Source organism: Talpa europaea (genome assembly GCF_964194135.1).
Source record: "Talpa europaea genome assembly, chromosome: 11".
In the NCBI taxonomy this organism is placed as follows: Eukaryota; Metazoa; Chordata; class Mammalia; order Eulipotyphla; family Talpidae; genus Talpa; species Talpa europaea.
Genome location: NC_140078.1, coordinates 50,705,163 through 50,730,887, shown reverse-complemented (window position 1 = coordinate 50,730,887; position 25,725 = coordinate 50,705,163). Strand labels below are relative to the sequence as shown.

General features: G+C 46.2%; 1 protein-coding gene across 2 annotated transcripts in view; it reads right to left on the bottom strand.

The window, feature by feature from the left end:
- Positions 1-21,539: 21,539 nt before the first annotated feature.
- The window catches only part of NUDCD3 (NudC domain containing 3), a gene marked incomplete at both ends in the record, with an annotated part of 95,541 nt that continues 91,355 nt past the window's right edge, over positions 21,540-25,725 (bottom strand). For both annotated transcript variants that reach the window (XM_084248448.1, XM_084248449.1), the window contains 2 exons: positions 21,540-21,650; positions 25,187-25,375. In XM_084248448.1, coding sequence (XP_084104574.1) covers positions 21,540-21,650; positions 25,187-25,375 — 300 coding nt within the window. The remainder of the gene's footprint in view (positions 21,651-25,186; positions 25,376-25,725) is intronic.

The window sequence follows — 25,725 nt, the reverse complement described above, 5'->3', positions numbered from 1 at the left end:
TTAACCCCTTGCGCCATCAGGGAGGCCCCAATCTGGGTCTTAACAACTGGGATTGTTAAGTGATCTTAGCTTGCATCTCCCTAGTGAAGCTGAGAACCTTCTCATATGTTCTTGGACCATAAAGCTATCCTTTTGTCATAAAGAGCAGTTTGTGTCTTTTCCTTACTGATTTGTATAATCACTCTGGATCAGTCCTTTGTCAAGATATATGCACAGCAAATATCTTTCCCCACTCTGTGGCTTGCCTTTTCACCCTCTTGCACTTTATTAATAGTGTCTTTTGAGAAATACAAGTTCATAATTTCAATGTGATCAAATTTATCATTTCCTCAGTGTAACTTCTATTTAAGAGATTACTACCTTCCCCCAAAATCACAAAGATATTCTTCTATTTTATTTCTATAGTTTTATTGTTGATCCCTCAGATTTAGTTCTACAATTCCTAGGAATTAAGTGTGTGTGTGTTAGTATAAAGCAGGCATCAAGATTGAATACATGTATTCAATTCACCCAGCAATAATTTTGGGAAAGGCCTTTTTTCCCCTTAATGTACAAATAAGTAGTAACTGTGTCATACATGTGTGGACCTGTTTCTGGACTCTGCTCAGTTCCATTGGTCTATTTGTCGATCCTTGACCAAGATCACCTGGGTAATTACTGTACCTTTGTAGCAGTCTTGATGTGTGCTAATATCAGTCTCCAACTCTGCTGCTGCTGTTCATCTCCTCCTGTTCATCTTACCTGCTCTTTAAAGAGGTCATTAAGTTAAAATTAGGTCATATGGATGGACAAAACTAGCAGGCAACTATAAATTAGAGACATTCAGCAGGGGAGGGGAAGAGAGAGGGATCAGAACAGGGGTGGGGGAGCACAAGGGACTATGGCGATGGTGCACGGGTGAATTGGTGGTGAGAATTCTGTGGGGACTACACCTAAGAGGAGAAAGTAAACATTGTACAAAAATGAACAATGATGTAAAATATAGATAAATATAGTAATTATATATTTTAAAAAGATATCTCACACAGGTTGTCACACATTGTTTGGGCAAATTAAGAGTATCCCATAGAGGGCCTCCTTGGTGGCGCAGGAGTTAAGACGCAACCTATGAAGCAATCCGCAGCCACAGCAGCAGGAGTTCGATTCCCAGCCGGCCAGGGAGAAACCCACATGGCGGGACAGACCTCTCCTGTCTTGCCCGCTGCTCCCCTCAGCAGTGTATTTCGGTTCGTGTGCCTGTTCTGTTTCCCACTCTGTCTCTGGTGAATTCTCTCACCCTCCTATGCATCTCTGGCCTGTCCCCCAATTCTTGTATAAAAATAAATAAATCTTTAAAAAAAAAAAAGTACCCCCATAGAACTTCACTAGCAGGGGACATTAGTAGCCCATGCCTGGTTTTTCCTGAACTTTTTTCCCATACGCTTTTCCCTTCGCTGACCTAATAAACTGTAATTGTGAGCATAACAGCTCTTTTGAGTTTTATGAGTCCTTCTAGTTGAACCACCAAGACCAAGTAGCCTTGAGGGCCCATGACACCTTGTTTTATATTTTTCCACCTCTTTATTGTCAACTTATCTGTATCCTTTCATTTAAGATATGCTCCTATAGCAATATAGTTTCATTTTTTAATCTAGTCTATCTTGGTCTTTTTCTTGGATTAGTAAGTTCATTTACATATAATATACTTCCCAATAAACTTGAATTTATACATACTATGTGAACTTTTAAAATTTATCCCACCTGTTTTACATTATTTTAATCTTCTCCTTTGTTGTCTTTTTTTTTGGATTTAGTATTTTTTTAATGATTCCATCACTCCTTCTATTAGCCTGTCATACATTCCTTTACTATTTATTATTTTATGATTTACTGTTTATATTCATTTACTATTCTTTTAGTGGTTACCCTTTATGAAACCATCCATCCCTTATTCATTGTGTTCTACCATACATAAGAATTCTTTTTTAATCCCTTCCCTTAAAACATTCTGTTTCCATTTCCACCCTCACCTCTTCTTCTGTTATTATTGTCATACATTATATATATATATAAACAAAAATGCTTATATATACACTAAACTATAAATAGTTTATATATACTAACTATATATAGTATATATACTATATATAGCTTATATATATACTAAACTATAAAATATCTATAATATATGTATATGATACATATATATATACTAAACCACCATAAGCATTATTGTTGCTTTATATAGTCAATATTCATTTAGATTTTTCCTTCCCATCCATTGCTCTTTATTCCTTCCTGAACTTCCATTTTTCTATCTGAGGCTATTTTTTGCCTAAAGATTTTCTTTTCTTCCTTTTTATTTTTTAGTGCAGGTATCCTGTTAATAAAGACTATCATTTTTAATTTTTATTTTTCCTAGAACATCTTCATTTCAACTTCACTTTTGAAGGCTATTTTTCTACAAAAGTCCATAGTGTTCTGGGCCTCCCCGGTGGCATAGTGGTTGAGCACTGGGTTGCAAAGCTGCCCGCAGCCTCTGCAGCGCTGGTTCAATCCCCGGCCGCCGGGCGAGAGTCCCACATGGTGAATAGACCTCTCCTGCCGCGCCCGCTGCTCCCCTCAGCAGTGTACTTCATCAGTCTGCCTGTTCTGCTCTCCGCTCTAGCCCTGGTGAATTCTCTCACCCTCCCGCACTTCTGACTGTACCCAGTGCTTGTATAAATAAATAAATAAATCTTTAAAAAAAAAAAAAAAGTCCATAGTGTTCTAGTTTGGCCATTCATTTTTTTCCCCAGACTTTAAAAATGTTATTTTATTGCCTTTTGACTATTCATTTGTAGATGTTACTTTGTAGTACTCCATTTTACTCTGGCTCCTTTAAGGGGCATCTTTATTAATCTTGCTTTGGGTTCATTGAGTATCTTGGATTTCTGAATTGATGGCATTCACTTGTTTTTAAAATTATCAACTATTATGTTCCCTAATATTTCTTCTGCTTCATTATCTTTCTTTTCTCTCTCTAAAACTTCAGATATAAATATTTAGAGTTTTGCAACATGATCCATATATCTTTTACACTCTTTTCTGTATTTTTAATCTTTTCTACATCTTATATGTCACACTGGATATTTTCTGCTATCCTATCTTTTACTAATCCTATCAATCTACCTCCACTAGTCTGCTCTTGAATTTCATCTTAAACTCATCTGTTGTATTCAGACTATTGAAACTACATTCTAAAATTTGTATTTTTTTTCCTCCAGTGAAATTCTCCATCTTAATCTATTTTCTTTAAAACATTAATAGCAGTTATTTTAAAGTCTATGTCTGGTAATTCCAATATTTGTGTCACCTAAGGAATTTTTCCTGTCATTTTTTTTCTTGGCATGTCTATTAATTTGTAATTGAATGTTGGACATTGTTCACTGACAAATTATAGAGGTTCTGGATTCTATTACTTTCTCTACAGAGTGCTCACCTTACCCCCCAGGGACAGCTAAATGATGGGTAGACACCTTACCCCAAAGTGACATGAGGCGAGGCTGCAGCCCTGTGTCATTTCACCTTAAGTTCCTGCCCTTCCTAGGACATAGCCCAACTCAGAGCTTGAGCTCCCATATTTGGTTCTTTATAATCTTGGGATTTTTGAAAACATCACTCAGCTTTCCACTGACTTTATTAGTTTCTTAGCCATTCACCATGAGCATTTAATATATAGGGAAAATTTTCAGGGGAAACATTTGGATTTAGAGCTTCCAGCCTCTTGAATTCTAACGATTTTATGAGGCCTATAGTCAAATTTTCTCCCCTGCGCTATGACCTTGCTGAAAGCTGCTCACTTCTTTGCCACTTAGCAGTAGTTTGCCCTATGCTCAGCTTCCAGGCCAAAGCGAGAATTGGTAAACACTAGAGGAGTAAGTGCAGGGTACCAGCTCACTTCTCCCCCATTCCCTCCTCTCTGGAAACATCACTCCTCAAAACCTGATTGTTTGCAGCTATTTGATGTCTTGAAACCAATTATTTTTTCATCTGAATTTTCTAATTGTTCTAATTGCCTGGTGGAGGCAGTGATCTGCCTAAGTAGCCTACCACACCTGGAAGCACAAACTCAAGGAAGGGACATTTTAGAGATCACATAAAATTGCATGTGTCTAGCCAGAGTAAAATGAATGCATGAAAATGATGAGTTCCCTCTTATTATGTGCCAGACTCTGTGCTAAATGATTACATGTGCATGTCATTTGATTTTTACAGCAACCTTATGAGATAGGTACTATATCTGCTCCCACTTTAGAGAGGTAGAAACTGAGGCTTAGGGAAGTAAATTAACTTTTCTAGACAATATGTCTAATGCCTGGATAAAAGATACATGTAACATAAAATTTGGCTTTACAACCATTTTTACGTGTACAATTCAAGTACATTCACAATGTTGTATAACAATCTGCTATTTTCGTAATGTTTTATCACTGCAAAGAGAAACTCTGCAATTATTAAGCAATAACTCCCTGTCCTCACACCCTCCATCCCCTAGTAAGGTCTTACCTATTTTATGGTGATGAATTTGTCCTCTCTAGACATTTCAAGTAAGCAGAATCATACGCTGTTTGTCCTTTTGTGTCTAGTTTATTTCCTTTGGTATATTTTCATCCATGTGGCAGCATGTCAGAAATTCATTCCTTTTTATGGCTGAATGAAGTTCTATTACATGCACATGCCACATTTGTTTAGCCATTCATCAGTTTATGCATGTTTCAGTTGTTTCCACCCTTTGGCTAATATGAATAATATTATTATGAACAATGACATACAAGTACCTGTTTAAGTGCCTGTTTTCAGTGTTTATATCTAGGAATGAAAGTGCTAGATCAAATGGTAATTCTCTGTAATGTTTTGAGGAATCACCAAACTATTTTCCACAAAAACTACACCATAGCACATTCCCACCAGCAACACGCAATGATTCTAATTTTGCCACATCTTTGCCAGCACTTGCTATTTTCTTTAAAAAAAATTATAGCCATCCTAATGTGCATGGTGTATTTCATCAAAACTTTTATAATCCCTTATTGACTGATGATTGAGGATCTTTTCACGTACTTGTTATTCATTTCTACTTCAGAGAAATGCCCACTGAAGTCCTTTGCTTCAATAGTTGGATTGCTTGTCTTTTTGTTACTGGATGGTGAGAGTTCTTTCTCCATTCTGGATATCAAACCCATTCTTCCATCCTCTAAGTTATATTTTCACTTTCTTGATAATGTCTTTTCATACACAAAAGTATTTAATCTTAATAAAAGTACAATGATAAAATTTTCTTTTGTTTTTAGTGCTTTCATTGTCATATCTAAGAAACCATTACCAAACCTGAATTTATAAAGATATATGTTTTTTTTTAGAGTTTTATGGTTTTTGTTTATATGTTTAGGTAATCAATTGATTTTGAGCTAGTGTTTGTGTATGGTGTGAGGTAAGGGGTGCAACTTCCTCCTATGAAACGGGAAAATTCAGAGACAGAAGTAGATAAATTGTTGATTAGGCCTGGAGAAGTGGGTGGGGGTGGGAATGGGGAGTGACTTCTAATTGGTATGAGGTTTCTTTTTGGGGTGATGAAAATATTCTAAACTTAGTGGTAGTGGTTGCATAACTCAGTGAATACACTAAAAACCACTGAATTGTACATTTAAAAGGGTAAATTTTATGCTATGTGAATTATACCTCAAAAAAGCTGTTATTAAAACAAACAAAAAGAACAGCTGGTGGCCCGTAGGAGGGGACAGGCCTGGCACCCCCACCTCCTGCTTCCAGGGGAGCAAGCATGCTGCCCTCCTGTGGCCTTCTGTGGCCACTGGCTAAATTACTGCACTGCCAGGGTCATGTTATAAATCAAACGCATAGCCCAGGTCCAGTTTTCTTTCTCCTTCACACATTTTAGGCAATACAGGATATTCTCTCATCAACTTTTCTACCATTTTGGCCTCAAGCCCAAATGCTGCTTTGGCTCCTTAACCCTGGCAAATCCATCACAGGAATGAAATAGGCCACAGATGGCAACTCCAGCACCCACCTCTCTTCCTGGGGGTAGATAGGAGACCAAAAGTAAATGAATGAGCATGGGCAGTCCCAGTGGCATCCACCCATGGCACTGTTAACACCAGCACTGGAGAGGTGAGTTCATGACCTTCCTAGACAAAAGACCTTTGATAACAGGAGCCAAAAAAGGAGAAAGAGGCTGGAACTGGGAAGGACTATGGCTGACAGACCACACATGGGTTCCTAGGATAGCCACCCCCTGTGTGACTGAGACCCTGGGTTGGGAAGAGAGGGCTGTCCAGCAAGTGCTGCTATTGTGTGGCTCCAGTGGCTATGTTCCCCTCTCAATGTCTCCCCTCTCAAGGTCCTGAGAGGCCTGAGCTCTGAGGAAGCAGAGTGCAGGACTAGTAGGGGTAAAAGCAGGGTTGGGAGGAGGTTCTAAAACTGATGTCTCCAAGGCCATGAAAAAGTAGACCCAAATGATAAACTCCCCAGGAGGCTGCACATAGCCTCTCTATCCTGGCACAGGATTGGGTTCAGCACAGAGGCCCAAGGGATCAGCTGACCCTAGTCTCAAACATTTGCAGCCCCCACCTCCATCAACTAGCTACCAGCAGACCTGCCTGGGCATTTTAATTTCGGTCACTAACACGCCTCTGTTCACTGTGGTCACATCAGCTGTTCTCAAGCCTTTCTGTGCAGATCCCATGAGCACCTCTACTTGGGATACTCTACCTGACTCCTCAATCCTTTGCCTCCCCCTCCAAGCACCATAGACCTCTAGAGTTCCCATTCCACCCCCTGAGCTAACAGAGTGCATTCTAGGCACCCCCTGCTCTCCTTAACCCTGACCTCTTCCTTAGGTGCTGCACAGAAACCTTGGTGACAGATGGAGACACTTTCCCCTGGAAGATTCCCTTAAGTGTCTAGTCTACCTCTTGGCCTTATCCCCCCACCTAGGATGCATAGTCCCCATGACTGCTCACTGTGATGTTCCCTGGCCCAAGACCACCCAGCAGATCCCTGGGCCCTCCCCACTGGGAATGCCAGCCCTATGTGCTACCTTTGCAAATTCTCCATGGAGCATGGACCGCCATCTGCAGGCTGCCAGCCTCCTGCAGTTCAGATGTGATACGCGTCCTATCTGTCCCCTCAAGCAATGAGAAAGAGCCTGTCTCCCTGTGCCTTTGTGAATGCCTGGGCCTGAGGCTGAGAGTCTGATTCTCAGGAAAAACTGCTTAGCCAACTTAGCACAAAATGGCAATTCTGGGGTTGAACTCCACCTAGCAACAAGGTTAGAAGCTGATTTTGCAAATGGGTATTTTTAACCAAGACTATAACAGCTGAGAAAAGTGGCTTCGTCCTTGTACCACCTGAAGACCATGCCCCCAGACACTCCTCCTGGCCCTATGCCCAGCACTGCCTTCCCCTGTCACTTGTAGGGGTCCCAAAGTCCTGAGTGAGGAAAGGTGTCCCCGAGAAGCTCCAGAGACAAATGTCAGCACCCAGGTAGGTCCCTGAGGAAGCCCCAGTCAGCCTGTCTTCCACTCCTTCCTCCACTCCTTTTTTCCCCTCATCCTTCTGGCTCCATCTACTAGAGCCCGGGCATTTCCATGGTAGGTCTCAACAGTCCCTGCACTTTATGCCCCATGAGATGGAGGGATTTGTGGGGCTAGGGTCCATGTTCCCTGTGGGTACACAAAGGCTCTTGATGCTGCAGGATGCTTAGCACCACTTGCCCCCACTTGTCCCCACTCTTCTCTGCCTCCTTTCTACCACCCTCACGATGACTTGAACCTTCTGGAAGCTGAGAGCCATTGTGTCTTTTGTGTGGGCTGCCACCTGTCAAGCTGTCACATAGGAGTCACTATGGCCTCTGGTTTTATAGAGAAGACATTGTGATGGTAAAAGCCCCAGAACTGGACTTTCAGGTCCACAACAATGGCCAGTTCCTCCCTCTTGGTGATAACAGTCACCCATAAAAAGACCTTGAAAGTGGGAAAGAAGAGGACAGACAGGTGAGGGACCTGAGAACTTGGGAATAACAGAGCCCTACATCTCCCGCATTGCCTTTTTATCTCCCACAAAGCCCAGGCTAGCAAACTAGCTTTGACAAAACAGACAAATAGCAGGAATGCTATAGGCCAAAGAGGATGGAGAGGAGAGGCCCAACAGAGTTGGCAACCAGATGCTGAGATGAGGGAGTACTGTGTCTCCCCAGCCTCCACTAGCACCACATGGAGTACCGGCATCACAGAGCACATCTGCCCTCGCAGGCACTGCCACTACTGCAAGGACTCTGAAAACTAATCACTGGGGCTACAACTCACAAAAGTAAGCCAGAACCAACCTGTAAACCTGAAAAAGACGACTGCCTGCTAAAACAGAAGGCCTAAATAAGGTTGAGTTTCCTAATATAATAATAAAAAATTCCAGAACACAATAGAAAATCCTTCAGCATACCAATTTGAATGAAAAAAGACAATTCATGCCAGTGCTAAGATAAACCAGATGTTGGTATTATCTGACAAGGATTTTAAAGCAGTGATCAAAAAGTATTCACCAAGCAATCACAAATCCTCCTCAAATAAATGAAGTAGAAAAGTGCAGCAGTTTACAAGTTTCTTTTTTTTAATTAAAAAAAGGAAAAATTATAGAACTGAAAAATATACTAACCAAAGTATTACTGGATAGTATAAGTGGAGATGAAAGAAGACAGAATCAGTCAGCAAACTTGAAGAGTAACACAAGATACATCATTCATATTACCAGACTCTCAGAAGTCAGGAGACAGAATGTGGAGGAAAAAATAATTAAAGAAACAATATCTGCAAAAGTTTAAATTTTAACAAAAGACTTAAGGAAAACCTAAAGAAACACACAGGAAGAAACATGTATAAACTTCAGAAAACTGAAGACAAAGAAGAAAAAACAGCCAGGGAGAAATGACACAATATTGAAAGGAACATCATTTGAAACAGCAGATTTCTCACTCAAAACCATGGCAGGCAGAGGTGAGTTACACATTTTTTTTTCAAGTACTAAAAGAACTGTCAGTTGCAAACTCCTTTCTCAGTGAAACTATCCTCAAGAATGCAAGAATATTAAGATATTTTCAGATAAAGAAAAACTAAAGGGATTGTTAATATCAGATCTATATTTACAGAATAGCTAAAAGTTCTCTAAACAAAAAGATGATGAGGAGGGTGAGACCTCCATCAATAAAAGGGTGGAAATAAAAATAAAGATCACTGACTGTTTTACTTCACGGATTTCTTTAATCATATTTTATGGCTAGGCAAAAAACTGAACATTATCTGACTGGTTCCTCAATGTAAAGGAAAAACTAAGATTATCATATTTTAAAATTTGGGAGGATAAAAGGATATTAACAGAAGTAGGGTTTCTACTTCACTCAAAGTGATTAAAAAAAAAAAAAAACTATACCAGGTAGTATAAGCCTTGTATACAAGTATACAAGCCACTTTAGTATACAAGCCACTAAAAAACTATACAAGGCAATATCCTTTAAAAAGCATTACAAATAAAATAAAACTGCAAAAACAATTTCAAGAAATCCACAGGAAGGCAATGAAAAAGAAACAGAGAAATGAGAAACAAAAGGAACAAACAAAAGACAAATAATAAAATGACAGAGTAAAAGAGCATATCAATAATTAATTGTATATAGTCTAATATACCAGTTAAAAGATAGAATCTGACAGAAAGGATTTTTAAAAATTATCTAACTATATTCCGTCTACAAGAAACTCACTTTGAAATACATTTAAGGGTTAAAGAATGATAAAAGATATATCATGAAAACATTAATCAAAAAGTTATTTTTATTTTTACTATTTATATGCAGGAGTGGGAACATTAAATAAAGATAAAGTAAACTTCAGAGCAAAGAAAATCACTTAGGGACAAAGGTGGACATTACATAATGACAAAAAGGTCAGTGTACCAAACACATGTAGCAACCTTAAATGTATATGCACCAAACAACAGAACTTCAAAATGCAAGAAGCAAACTAGTAGAGCTGAAAGGAGAAATATACAAATCTATAATTAAAGATGGGCAAAGGTACTATATAAAAATGATATGAAAACTGAACACAATTATCAACCAACAGGATCAAACAATATTTATAGAACATTCTCTCCACCTAACAACAGCAGAAGGTACATTCTTTTCACATACCCATTGACATTCACCAATATAGACCATATCCTTGGACATAAAACAAACCTTAACAAATTTAAAAGAATTGAAATCACACAGAGTATGTCCTCTGAAAATATCGAATTAAAGTAGAAATCAATAAAAGAAAGACAATAGAAAAATATCCAAACACTTGCTTGGAAACAACATATTTTTGAAAGAGGAAGTGTTCAAGAAAATCAAAATATATATAAAACTGAATGAAAAAAAATCAGAAGTTGCTAAATGTATCCTAAGCAGGGCTGAGAGGGAAATATGTAGAGGATGAGAGCCAGGTCTCTGCTATATTGTTGGTGGGAATGTAAGATGTAAATTACTCTAGAAAATTGTTTGATATTTCCTTACCAAGTTACCCATGCACTTAAACATATGATGCAGGGGAGGTCCAGCAAGATGGAAGTGAAGATACCACCTCCAGATACTCACAACTAAACTGCTATAAAACAAAGCCAAAAACCTCTGAGGGTGAAACCGAGGACAGCACACACTAAGAGCATCCTCAGGCAGGAAGTGGTAGGGAAAATGTAAAGTGGACTTAAACCTGCTTGGTAGGGAAAATGGAAAGTGGAAACAAGCAGGTTTAAGTGGTAAGGGGCAGTACACCCACATGAGAGAGGAGCAGCTGCTGTGCAGGGCCCCCTATGGATATTGACTCAGCACATGACTGCAAAGGGGCTCCTGAGACCCAGCATATCACTGAATAAGAGAATGCACAGCAGGCACCCATGCCAGAGGGCACACTGTTAAGAGAGCTGTAGGGGTGGAGGCACAGAACAAGGACTGCTGGCTTGAAGTTGAGGTTCTTTTTATTTTTAAAAATATTTATTTATTTATTTATTTATGCATACAAGAACTGGGGTACAGGCCAGAGATGTGGGGGGGAGGGTGAGAGGATTCACCAGAGACAGAGTGGGGAACAGAACAGACAGACTGACTGAAATACACTGCTGAAGAGAGCAGCTGGTGAGGCAGGAGAGGTCTGCTGCGCCATGTGGGTCACATGGCGCAGGGATGGAACTCACAGAATAGCTGTCACCCAAATAGGGTCAGAGCTCCTGGGTTTCCTCCCAGATGAGGCTTCTACTTGAAGTCCATGTTAAGATATCCAAAACACCTGCCACCACCCACCCAAAGAAAGGCTTGAATAAACTAGAGCTCAAGCACCTATCAGTAATAGGAGCAAACACCCCAGGATAAGACTCTGTGTGGGAAAAGAGAACAATCCTGGCTTATGACCCCACATAAGCTACAATCCATGTCCAGTGCTGCATCTAGTATTTAAAAATTGTCTGGAGTGGAAGCAGACACAAGTCTCTAAGAGACACTAAGACCAAGGGGCTAGCCTAGAGGAGGGGATCAGTGTGAATCCCATCACACAACTCTACCACCCACAGCACAGTAGGAATTTCTAATTTCAGAATCTGCTGGAAGTGAATCTTTGGTGCCCTACTGCCCAGGTCCTCTTTTACATATACTAATCCTCACCAGTACTACGCTCCTATTATTTCAACAGGTGCAAAGACTACCGTCTGAAAATCTATCCCTATTTAAAAAAATAATAAAATAAAATAGCAATGAGAACTTATGTCTCAATCATCACTTTAAATGGGGTATCCCTGGTGACCTAGAGGTTAAGTCTCAACACTATCACCTCTATGGCCTGAGATTGATCTCCAGCCAGGGAGCTACCCACATGTTGCAGCAGACCTCTCCTTTCTGGCCCACTGCTCCCCTCAGCAGTGTATTTCAGTAGATCTGCCTGTTCTGGTCCCCTCTCTGTCTCTGGTGAATCTTCTTACCCCCTTACCTCTGGCCTAAACCATAGTTCTTCTATGCAAAACAAATAATTTTTTTTAAATCACCTTAAATGTAAATAGTCTGAACTTACCAAAGATATTGAGTAGTGACTGGATTTCTAAACAAAGTCCAAGCTTGTGTTGTTCACAATAAACTCACCTGACCAACAAAGACATGCACAGACTTAGAGTTAAAAACTGGAATACAAGCAAATAGTTACCAAAAAAAAAAAAATCAGAAACAGTTATAGCTGATAAAATCTCCAATTAAAAAGGTAATAAGAGAAAGAGATGTACCCGATTATGATTAAGGGTCTAATACATAAAGAAGAAATAAAACTCATATATGCACAAATGATGGAACATCAAGATACATGAGACAAATAACAGAACTTAAAAGAGATATTGATAACAACACAGTAATACTAGGGACCCTTAATACTCCACTTACAACAATAAGCAGATAATAAGACAAAGCATAAATAAGGAAATAATAGCTTCAAATGAGGAGCTACACTAAATAGGTCCAAAAGACATCTACAGAATATTCCACCCCCAAACTACTCCATACATATTTTTTTCAAGTGCACATGGAACATTTTCAAGAATAGACCATATCTTGGGACACAAGAGAAATGTTTTATTAACAAAGATAGAAATTATACTTACTACTCTGAGTAATCATAATACCACAAAACTAGAAAGCAACTAGAAGAGGGAAAAAGGAAATTATGAATACACAAAAATTAAACAACATGCTGTTTAACAGCAACTGAATAAAAGAGTAAATCAAAATATAAATTTTAAAAAAGGGATGAATGAAAATGACATAAGCTACCAGAATCTATGGGACAAAATAAAAGCAGTCTTAAAGTGGAAAATAATTGCAGTCCAGGTCCACATGAAGAATAAAAATCCCAAATAAACAATCTAATAACACACTCAAAACAACTTGTATAAAAGCAACAAACAAGACCCAAAGTTAGTAGAAGGAAGGAAATAACAAAAAATGAGAGCAGAAATAAATAGAGATCAAAAAGACTGTTCCCAAAAAAGTCAATGAAATGAAGAGGTGGTTCTTGGGAAGATAGGAACACAAAAAGAAGAGATAAAATGTTAATAAACAGAATCACAATGGACAAAGGAGCTAGCCCAGAAATACAAAAGACTGTCAAAGAGTAACATGAATTTTATGCCAAAAAATTGGAGAACCTTGGAGAAATGGATACATTTTTTAACCTCAATATAGTCTACCAAGGTTAACTCCAAAAGAAACAGATGAAATGAACAAACTGATCACAACCATGGCAATTGAAACAGTTACAAAAAATCATGTGAAAAATAAAAGCCCAGGACCAGATGGCTTTTCAAATGAATTTTACCAATTTTTTAAAGAACTAATGCCCACCTTGCTCACATTGTTTTAAAAATTAAAAAAGGAATGTTCCTTAATACATCTCATAATGCCAACATTACACTAATACCAAAACCAGACAAAATCAGCACAAGAAAAATTACAGACCAAAATCCCTGAAGAACGATGCAAAAATTTTCAAAAAAAAAAAAAATACTAGCAAATCAAATTCAGCTCTACACCATAAGGATCACACACTATGATTAAGTGGAATTTATCCCAGGGAAGCATAATTGTCTTAACCTATGTAAAACCCTCTTGAGTTCCTCCCCTGCCTTTATTCTGCTCTGTGTCCTCCAGACAAGCCCATTTGGACCACACCCGAGCTCCAAACTTCCTGAGGTGTCAGCCAATGGGGTAAGATAAGAAGGTGCTCAGGGCACCCTTCCCTCCATGCCCTGGGACCCCATGTGCCTGCAGCCCCCCTGGATAAGCCCCTCCTATACAGGCTCACACTCTTGCTCATCATCCCTCTGGATCCCCGGACCTAGCATACCTCCAGCAACACTTGCTCTGGGGTCCTCGGAATCTTCAGAACTCAAGTGTTATGGCACATCTTCCTGCCAGGACCTGATGGAACACAGTTCAAATTCTCCAATTGGGCCTCCCCAGTGGCACAGGGGTTAAAGACAGCCACTGCAGCACCAGTTCGATCCCCAGCCAGCCAGGGAGCTACTCACATGGTGCAGCAGACCTCTCTTGCCTCACCCACTGCTCCCCTCAGCAGTGTATTTCAGTAGATCTGCCTGTTCTGCTCCCCACTCTGTCTCTGGTGAATCCTCTCACCCCCTCCCCACCCCGCACAACTGGCTTACACCCCAGTTCTTATATGCATACATCAATCAATCTTTACAAAAACAAATTCTCCAAGTTGAGTGCATGGCAGGCTGGGACTAGAAGGGACTTGGCTAAGGCCACACAGGGAGGGAGGGACAGGGTAGGTTGGAACCTGGAAATCAGGCTCATGAGTCATATTGTGTCAGGGAAAAGGTACAGATGACCATACAGGCCATGCCAGCCCACTACTGGGCAAGACTCAGGCCAGGGCAGCAGTAATGTCCTGCGGACAATCTATCCACTACCACCAGGCAAACAGGATTGTCAGTGCTGTCTAGGTCACAAGTGCTGACGCCCAAAGGAGTACTCAACTGCTGCAGACTCGGTGGCTTCAAACAACACAAAATTATCATCTCTAGTTCTGGTGGTCAGATGTCTAAAATCAAGCAGGGAAAAACCATTTCTTGCGTTTCCCAGTTTCCAGAAGCTGCCTGTCCTCCTTGGTTCATGGGCTCTTTCTCCATCTTCAAAATGCATCACCCTGACTTTGGATTCTATGATCACACCTGATTCCAACCTTCTGCCTCCCTCTTCTAAGAACCCTTGTGATGACAATGAGCCCACCTGATCATCCAGGATTGTCTCCCCACCACAGGGTCATTCACATCTGCAAAGTCAAGTCACTTTTATTATGTCAGATGACACACTGACAGGCTCTGGGAGAAGGGCAGGACATCTTGAAAGGGATGCATTATTCGACCACCGATACTCCCCAGGCCCAAGCCCCTTCCCAAAGCTCCCATCCAATGGGCTGAGAAGACAGGGCCACCAGTGACTTCACCCTGGGCATCCCTTTGCCCTTCCTGGGTGGAAAGATTAGGATGAGAAGCCACCTAAAGGGGAGGAGCTCCCAGCTTCCCCTCTCACAGAGGGGCCTCCTTGCTAATAAGTTACCTGCCTCTGGCCAGCCCCTCTCGCTATGGAGGATCTGAACCCCAGAGCCTGCCTGGGGGCACTGTAAACCTGAATCTCCCACTGACCAGAGAGAAAGGAACAGAAGGACAAGGATGGGGAAGGCAAGAGGGGAATCAGAAGGGGGAGAGAAGAGTGGATTAGGCCCAGAAACATCCTCTAGAGGCCGGGGGTCCCTGATGGGAGGTTGGGGTGATGCTGTTTGTCAGGATCTCCAGTGGCTGCCACCACTGAGGATGCAGCCAAGGCTGGCAGGGGTCCAGGTATGTGCCTAACTTGGGAGATGGGTGAAATGTCAGCGGTGTTCCCCTTCTGTTGACCCTCTATGGCGCTGGACACCCAGAGAGGGCTGCAAACTTTGATGGGCACATCCTGCCAAAAGTTGGTCTTATCGCAGCCAAGGAGACTGATGGCTCTGGGGGAGGTTGGGAGACCGCTGGTATGCTTGTGCCCGCGGTGGAGGTGACAATGAGAGACGTAGTTCCTTGGTGGGAACTGCCACCCTGCATACTTGGGCTGGGGCCTCCGCCTGGCACTGCCCTTCAGTGCCTCAGGTCTGCAGAAGAGCAGGCTGTATGGCTGCTCTTGGACCTCAAGATTCCCATCTTGAGGCTGGGGAGACCAAAGGGAGGGAGGGGGTGGTGCAAGGCAGGGTAGGGCTTAGCCAGGGAGGGAAGGAACTCAGCAGGGATGGAAGGAGGTAAAGGAGGGGCTCTGTGGCACTGACCCTTGAAAGGACTGGCGCAGTAAAGAAAAGGAAAGTCAGGCTAAGTTTCTCACAGGCAGGACATTTATTGCGCTCCTGGGCAGGCGAGGTTCAACCACCCCAATCCCCGCGAGGGTCGGGGTCGTGCTGGGATAAGGGCAAGCTTTTATAGGGTGGGGTCTGGCCTTGGAGGGAGGTGGAGAATGCAGAGTCGAAGTTGCTTTTCAAAGAAGTTTTTTCTCTCAGAACTGGTTGTTCTTCCAACGCTGCTTATCAAGGCCCCTGCAAAGCGGGCAGAGCTGGCTCCCGGGATGCAGGTGGCAGCAGTTTCAAGCTCCCCCACTCTGAACCCCATCTCTGCCCGGGCCTCGACCTTACAGCCCTCTGTAGGTGCAGTCTCTGTGCACCTCTTTCCTGGCCCCTTCCCCCACCCCCCAGTTGTCTTCTCCACAGGTACAGGTCCAAACTTCTTCCTGGAGTCCCCAGGTTTGGGGTCTAAATCCAAAACCCGACCCTAGCCTTCAAGACCTGCCCTTGTCCCTCCATTTCTGGGTCCTGGAGGTGGGGGTGGGGGCTGCAAGCACTGCCTGGCCCTTGAGTCCATCCTCAAATCTGTCCACCATCTTAGTGTTCTATCTGATCACTAACCCGGTTGAAAATCCCTATTCTTTACATCAGTGGCAACACAGGGTGGGCAGTGTCGTCTGACTGGCACTGGGGGTGTGGGTCCATGCTGACTCTGAGAGGGTACCTGGAGTGTTCTCCCTGACCTCTGACATGACACTGCAGAAACACAGCCTGCCTCCGCTAATCAAAGGGGGTAAATGAGTGCCCACGTCCACCATGTGCAGACCCTCTGCTAGCAGGGATGGATCAGGCCATCCAGCATGGCTGGGAGGCTGCAGTCCAGGCCAGAGTCCACTGCCAGGTGAATCCTGTGAAGACAACTCCACAGAAGGTGGGATGAGACTGGATGGAGTGAGCATCCGGTGATGGGGAGAGTGAATCCTGTCACCTCCCCCGACCAGGGGCTCTCTGCTAGTATCCCCAAGGACGCCCACAGCCAAACCCTAGAGATAAGGTGGACAAAATCCCCAAATGCCTTATTTCCCTTTCCTACCCAACTCTTGAACACCAGTCTTCATGTTCAAATGCACGAGACAGCAGCCTCCCTTTCTGGGTAGCAAGAGACTTATTGGGGGCACCACCCAGGCCCCTCTCTGGGCGGGGTGTGGGACTCAGGGGGCTCGTCCATGGTCCTGTAGGGGCTCATTCACATGAAAGGCCAACACACTAATATCCTCACCCCCAAACTCATTGCTTCACTGCTGTGGAGCGCCGGTACCTTCGGTTTCCCCAGCTGTCACGCGAGTGGGTGCTTCTCAGAGCAACAGACCTGTCATTTCTGGCCTTGTGGACTGCACCCTCATGGTGCACATGCTGCCCGACATCCACCGACGTCTGTGCTCCAGAAACATCAGCCACTGGCATCCCCGTGGGCGTCGCCACAAACTCCACACCAGCGACTCAGGGGGTCCCTAGTTAATGCTCTTTCTGCTCCCAAGACACAGAAATGGAGACATTTATCTTGAGAACAGAGAGAACATATGGGACCCTCAGCAGGACTGCAAGAGCACAGTGTTCTAGTTCCTCCTTCCCATTTTGCCTTTGCCTCCCTCCGCAGCGCTCTGCTGCATCTTGGCTGTGACCTCCTGTCTCCGCAGCCCTCCTGGCCCTGAGGGTGCTGCTGTCAATCTTCCCCACCTGAGGCACTAGTTCGTCCACGACCCCTCCCCAGCAAGTACCCGGGGTTTTCCCGTTTGTATTTACACCAAACTTTGTTCACAACCGCGGCATATGTACTGTGGGTCAAGCACACCATCCCTGGGGCCCGACTTTCCTCGCAGCAGCTCGTTTCTGGCAGCCCTGGCCTGCCCTGGATGAATCACCCCCATCACTGGGACTCCGAGGAGTGCTCAGCAGATCGGTGGCCACACCCATTAAGAAATGGCCGAGCGCCCTCCAGGATCCTTCTCTTAGAACTTCTGGGTCACCAGGGTTTCGGTAAGTGGTTGACGTTTGGCGGCCTCCCTCTATCCCATTATTTACCCAAGGATGGTCCCCCAGTGCCAGGCCTGTTCTGGGAAGATGTGGACAGCAGAGGTCAGGGAAATCCTGCCAGGACTGGGGACACAAGGAACCCACTGGGCCTACCCCCACACCCCTGCCCCGCTCTCCTAGACAAGGCAGGTTATGGACCCAGTTGGAGTCTTGGGGGTACCACATGCCCGCCACGAGTGGGTTGGACCAATGAGGTCCCATCCAGCTCTGCTTAAGATTTCCTCCTGCGAGTCAGGACTAAGGCAAAAAGAGCCCCAAATGAATTCCCTAGAAAACCCGTGACTGACTCCAGGTGCAGTTGTGTCTTGCAACAGTCTCCTAATCCCTCCTCAGGGAAGATGGAGGTGTTCTCAGCAAGAGACTTCCACCTTGTTAAGGCCTCCTCAGGCCCACCAGGCTTGCTGTCTACAGGGGGCGTGTAACAATGTCACAACACACTGACCCCCTCAGCACCAGCAAGACCAAGTCACCAGGAGTCAGGCTCTCCCAGGATGGGCCCCGGTCCCTCCTGATGTCCTCCAAGCAGGCAGCAGCCCACCAGACCCCACAGGCCAGGGGGAGCTGGGGAACAGCAGGGGAGCAGCACGCAAGGAGGCATCTGACAGTCTCAGCACTTACTTTCTTCCTACTATAGGCAGGTCAGCTTTCAGCTATACAGAACAAAATCAAGAAAAAAAACAAAAACAAAAAACAAGACGGCCTGAGGACTGAGCTGAGTCTGAAATAGTAACTTTTTCCGTAGTCCTGGAATTCTGACAGGGTTTGGCAGGTGAGGGCCCCAGACTTCCTACTAACCATGTCCGCGTGAGCATCAGCAACACTGCCCCAGTACCCAGGGAAATGCGTGACAGAACCCAGCAGGAAAAAAACTCAGAAATCCTGCCTCCCAGACCCCCTCGGCATGGGCTTCATGTCCAAGGCACTGGCGGAGTAGGCGATCTGCTTCAGTGGCCACCCTCTGACCAAGGGAGAGAGCGTGTTTATCCAGGGCTGGTCAGTTTCTGCTCCAACAACCCCACTCTCTTTACACACAGAAAGGCGCTGTCCCACCCTGGGCTGAGCTCTCGGCCAGCTGGCCCACCACGGGAGCAGACTGGAAGTGGGTGAGGGTCTGTTTCCCAACTGCCACCTCCCAAACACATTTCCACACAGAACAGTCCTATCTGTTCTTCCTCCCCCACAATTTAGGGGGCAGGTTATTTCTGGCCCTAGGGGTTGGTTTGGTAATGCCACTGTTGAGCCACTGAAGTATTCTTCATTCACTCATGATATGTTTGCAATACCCACTGGGCATCTGCAGGGCTAGAGGTGGGAGGTGGGAGAGCCTGATAGGAGGAAGAGGTGTCTCTGCTGTGCCCAGAGGGGCAGCCAGACACCTGGCCTCGAGTTTTGGGGCGAGGAAGTAAGTGAGGCACCTGAGAGCGTGTGGCTGAAGCCCCTGAATCCTGCATCCATCCCGGATTTTTAGAACCATTTGGCAATCAATGTAAGCGCTACAGGTACCATTCTTTTTTCCTTGTCAAAAGCTTATCAGTCTTCTGAGCTGAGTGAAGGCTAACCATTGTGCAGGCCAGATGGGAAACATTTTTAGGAGACATTTAGGAATTCTCCCTTTTGGCATGTTCTGCAATGCGGGCAGCAACTTCATATTAGAGGTCACATAATGACCACACGCAGAGAATTCTCTCAGTAGCAAATATCACACACAGATCCCAGAAGTGCTTAAATACAGATTTATTGCAAACCAACACCGGAGACGAAGACGACGTCACAGGCGGATACCCCACTTTCCTCGAACCTCAGCTGATGGAGTTCAGTGGTCATTCTGCTGCTGTCGTGTCTAGAGAGAGAAAACAGGCAGAGGGCACCTACTCCAGGGTGCTGGGCTGGTCATGGGTGGCAGCAAGGAGCACAGGGCAACCAGATGACAGTGAGGATGGCACAGGTCAATCACGTGTGTATAACCAACACCTCTGCCGCCCCCGAATATGCTACTCCCAACACCTGTGTGCCACTGTTACAGCAGGTGAGGGTGAGGGAAATGCAACAGTGAAAATAAAATCAGGCGAAAGGAAGACAACTGACCACGGGAATCCACAGCTCCAAAGTCTCCCAAATAACTGAGATGCAGGTGGCACACCCTAGCCCGTCACTCGGGAAACCCCACAGGCATGGCCAAGGGAGCAGTGAGACAGAGACACGCGGAGAGCAGTTCTCGCCCAGATGCCAGCCATGAGACCTTCTGTTAGATGGGATGACAGACCTGCAAATCTTGGGGCCCTAAAAAGGGGTGCTGGTTGTCCCACAACCAGAGTAGGTGACAAGTGCAAATAACAGGTTTCCATATTTCCTTGACAGTGCTCCCACCAGTCACCTGTGGCCCGTGCCTCCCTTGATGGCATCAGTCAACAAATGCTTCTTAGAGGACTGGGGATGCTTCTTACAGGACTGTCACTTACTGCCTGTGAGTCAGAAACCTACCCCCAAATTATTTCAATAAACCAGCTTCCATCTATCCGGGTGAAGATGAAAGTCTCCAGAAGGACCACTACCCAGACATGGGTCCTCCTCCCCCAGTGCAGTGGGCAAAGTCCACAATGGCAGGCTGTGGAGATCTTCGAGGTAACCACCCAACAGAGCGGCCCCATGGTCCTGGTGCCAGGCACAAAGGGCCCTGACTGGGGCACAGTCTCCAGGTCCTTGGAGCATAGGGGAGGAGCTATGAGCTCCCTGCAGAGTGATCTTGGCTCAGCATAATGGGATGCTGTACTTCATGGCCGGAAGGGACCAAGGCTGCACACTGCCAAGGGGCTGCTATATGCCTGGTCTCCTGAGGGTGCCCAGCCATCAGTGCACCCAGAACCAGCCTGAGAGCATCCAAGCAGCGCAGTCGGCTCACTGATAAGAATGGGCCCACAAGAGGAAAGCACTAATCAGGCAGGAAGAGAACCGATGTCCTCCTACATGCACTGAGGCCGCAAGAACTTTCTCCCAACATCCAGAACCAGCAAGCAGGACCTTGGTGTTCTCTGCTACAGGACAAGGCTAGGGAGGCGGCGCACATTTACACAAGGAAGAGCACGACTGCATGTGAGCCATCAAGGGGCAAGGAGTTTCCCCAAACAGCCCAGGCACGTGGCCCACCATTGCACACCTGCCCGTGCTTCAACAACCAAACCCGGCACCACTCCCTGCCCTCAAGCACGAGAAAAGCAAGCAGAGGTCTAACAGCAGCAAGCAGAGAGCAGGGCAACAAAGGGCTGCAAGGCCCGGCCCGGCGGTCTGCTGGAACGTCCCTCCTATTTTCCAACACCCATGCTCAGCATCGCCGAACAACCCCCCCCTTCTCCGGAGCAGTCTGGAGATGCAAGGCCAGGGTAAAAGCCTGGTTCTCCCCTTGAAAGAAAGGATGGTGCGGTGAACCAGACAGACAGTCCCTAGCAGGCAGGGAGCCAAGGGGCATGGCTGAGGCCCCTGGCTCCCCACTGGCGAGGGTTTCGGTTCCTTCGGTCATTAAAACTGCACAGCCCCTGGGGAGATGTTGAACATGGCCGGGTCGAATCGCTGGCCTCGGAAGGGAGAGCCTTCAGCGTCCCACCCCTTCTTCAGCATCTCATGGACTTTCTACAAACAGAAAATAGACAGAGAGGTTAACCACAGTCACCAAGCCTGTGTATCCTCAAGCAGGATACGCTCTGCTTCCTCAGGAGGACCCCATCTGGGGTGACTACAGACCCTCCACAAAACTATGCTTCCACATGCTAACTCTACCCCCACCCCCCACCCCCATCTTGCCACCAGTGAAGCACTACCCATCTTCATGTTCAGCTGCTATCCCATCTCACCAGGAATTCCAAATGCCTGAGGGGCCTAGAGACCATGGGACTGAGGTGTTGGGATACGGGGGTTATCGCTACCCCTTGGGGCTGACTGAGGTGCAGAGAGGGTTCCCTGCTCCCCTTCTCCAGGGAGTAGGCTGGCAGCATTGAGGCCTACACCCTCAGATAATCTGGGAGTTACCCAGCTAATGACTGACAGGGAGAAACCCACCAGGATCTGTAGTTCCTGGAGGCAGGATCATTGCTGCTGGGCTAGTGGTGCCAGCATGTGACCAGACCAAACCATCTGCCACTAGAGTAGCAACAGGCCAAGATGTGTGGCCTAGGTCAGGGGACTGCAGGTGCCTATGAGGGAGTCTCTTTGTGCCACAGGCTTTTCCTTCCTGCCCACTTCCCCGTATCTGCCCTCCTCACCTGGCCACCCTCTGACACAAAGTTCTGCTGACCTCTTATCTCAAAGTGAACAGACTGAGAGGTAGGGAAAATTCCAGGTGTCTGACAAGGCTGCAGTACTCTCCCTCTTGACAGGGACCTTCTTCTTTTTTTTTTTAAGATTTATTTGTATACAAGAATTGGGGTACAGGCCAGATGTGCGGGAGGGTGAGAGGATTCACCAGAGACAGAGTGGGGAGCAGAACAGGCAGACTGATGAAATACACTGCTGAGGGGAGCAGCGAGCAAGACAGGAGAGGCCTGCTGTGCCATATGGGACCCTCACCGGCCGGCCAGGATCAAACCAGCACTGCAGAGGCTGCAGACAGCTTCACAGCGCAGTGCCCAACCGCCTGTGCCACCAGGGAGGCCTGACAGGGACCTTCTTTCCGTATTATTAAACCTAAGTGTACAGCAGCAAGCATGTTGTAGTACATGTTAGGGACTAATCAATACTACTCCCACTTTGGAACAGAGAGCATACCCCCATGACCTTGGGGAAAACACTTGAATGGGGCACTGCCACCCTGCAGGTTGGCTGCTCATGCCATGGGTTAGGAGGCCAACCCAGCATGAAAGGACCAAAAAGGGCAGGCCTCCTGCTCCTGCCTGGTACCACTTTGAGCTCCCACCCAGTTCCCTTTGGTCTCTGTGGTCCCCTCTCATCTCTTGCACGACACTCCCACTCTCAGCCCCATCATCTGTCCAGTGTCATGGGTGGTCTAACAGGCACTCCAGTGCCAACTCTAAAGCAGAGCCCTCAGCCTAATCCCCCGACAGGTCCTGACCCAGAGGCCCTCAGGAAATCACCTACTTTCTTAAATTGCCCCTTTCCTCCCTGCAGCCCTCATCTGAGGCCACTGGCAGTTCTGATGTCCCTCTGGTTCCCAATCTCCTTTCTTTTGGGGACCTATTTCTCCAGGTTAAACCATCCGTGGTTGTATAACAGCCACCAAGCTCCACCCCCTTTAGCTCGCTCGCCACCAACACCAGCTCCTCATGCAGCTCCTCACACCTCTACACTCTTCTCTTGGTCCCAAACTTGCTCCCCATACTGGGCTTTCTCAAGGCCTGTGCGCTGTGAATGTTCCACGTGGAACATTCCTGAGTGATCAGACCTCATTCACAGGTGCTCCTCCTTGAATCCTCTAAGGCCACGAGTGCCAGACAGCAGTGCTGGCTCCAGGCTAGGCCACAGGGCATACTTTCGTCTCCAAATCACCAGAGCCCTGAAACATTGGCCTTCACTATCTCCAGTAAGGGGTCATCCAGGAGCAGGCCACTGGGTAAAGGGTTACTTTTTGGTTTGGCCACATGCATTGCCAACCCTTGGTTCCTGTGTGTGCACTGATGCCCCCTTCCCTCAGGTCAGTATACTGCCCATCACAGGGTCAGTCCTTCCAGAATCCTTTGACTCAAACCACAGAAGTCTTTCCATCAGGCCACAGTCTTCAAAGCTCTTCTTCAGAGCCTTCCTGAGCACCCAACCCCATGAGCAGGGACCCTTTTGCACCCACTTGGGCTTCTGAAGAATGTACAACCTCCCCACCCCCCACTCCTGAATCACTGTTCAGACTGCTCTTTCATCCGGGGCCATAGGCACATGCAGTGTAACTGAAGTAAAACTGGTGCCCAAACATTCTCCACGTCCCATACCCTGTGAACTCAGAGATTATAAGCAGAAACCACTTTCCAAGGAAACAATCAGCAAGAGGCCCAAGAGCTTCCCTGATGGCTGGTGGGTCCTGGCCTCTAGTCTGGTGATCAGGGAGCCAGATCAGGAGAAGATTCACAACTTGAGGGAGGGATGAGAGAGACTCCCAGAATCAGCTCAGGGATCAAAACCCACCCCTGCTGCTTGACCAGCAACATTCTCTAACATCTAAAATTAAATAAGCCCTCTTCTCAGGAGAGCCATAGAGTCCACGACCTAGTCAGCCCAAGCTGGGCTGAGTGCAGTAAGGACTCACTGAGTGCTCCCCTCCACATCTCCTTAAGCCTCACAGGAGCATGTGCCATCTGAATAAAATGAAGAAGGGAAGGATGGAAGAATAGGCACACCAGCAATGTCAGGGGAGGGGGAGACGCATAGAGCTGAGGGGGCAGTAGCACTCAGCAGCTGTGGGAATGAACACTCACAGGAACTGCAAAGTTAAGCCCCCTTCCCCGCATGAGAAACATGAGGATATGAATGGGGATGGGATGGAGGGTGGTGGTACTGTGCTTAACCTTTAACATGAAATCCACGTGTCCAGCAATCCACTCTCCCCCAGGCTAGGGCTTAGAAAGGTCTTAACATGCACACTACAGTGTGGGGCACAGGGAGTTAAAAATAACCTGAAAAGAGCAACCCTTTCTTCCCTAAATATCCACTCCGGGGATTAAAACAGAAAGAAAAAGTACACATCTAAATACTCTTCTTCTCTACTACAGGCTCTGGCTGCTCAGGAGTAAACCTCCTCCTCCTGAGTCTAACGTCCTCCTACCGCCTCACAGTCACCACACATGCTGACTTCTTTGGGCTCTGATATCTGAAAGTGAGTTGGAAGTGAATTCTTCCCGCATGTCCTCAGTGGTCAAACCTGCACAGGTTCTTCACCAGGAGTGGGCCTGGGTCTCCCCTCTTATGACAAAGGCCCTGCAGGGGGGGTCAAAGGAGGGGTTGATCTGGATGGTTCCAACATGGGAGGCAGGAACACACACAGTGTTACTAAATGACTGCCTTGAGGCCCTGCCACCTGAGCTCTCAGTCAGGAGACTTCCCACATCAGAACCCAGCAAGCAACTGTGCCTTTCAGTGAGGCTGTCTACACCTCACACAGCAGGTTCCCAGCAGCCTTGTGCCAGCTTGGATACTGGGAAGGACTGGGACGGACAGGGAGCTCGTACCAGCTCGTGGCTCTGTGGCTTGCCCTGCAGCTTCTGGTGGTAGTCGAAGGTGAGCCTGTCCAGAACAGCATGCTCCTCCTCGTCCACTGTGGCCATGGAGCGCTCCTTGTTGATCTTGTCAATGTCGATGTGCTCTTCACCCTCCAGGATGGCACTCCACCAGTACTCGCCCACCTTGTTCAGGCTCACCTGGGAGAGAGGGGCAGGGATGGCACAGGTGAGGAGGAGGCAGTGCTATTCAGTGGGCCTGGAAGGATGAGGGTTCCCAAAGGAGTGTGAGGACATAGGGAAGAGATCCCAGAGAGGGACACTGGGACACAGGGGATGGAGTCCAGGAGGACACTGCATCAAGGACCCAACACCCCAAGAATGATCTGATGGCATCTGGGTCTTCTCCGCCAGACCCTCTCAGAGGACAGTGCTTATAATGGGCATCACCACTCCACACCCACTCAGCCACCAGCATCCCAGCCCACTCAGAGCAAGGGGAGCCATTTCCAAGAGCTCAAAGATATCCACCCAATACTGGCCTCATGGTC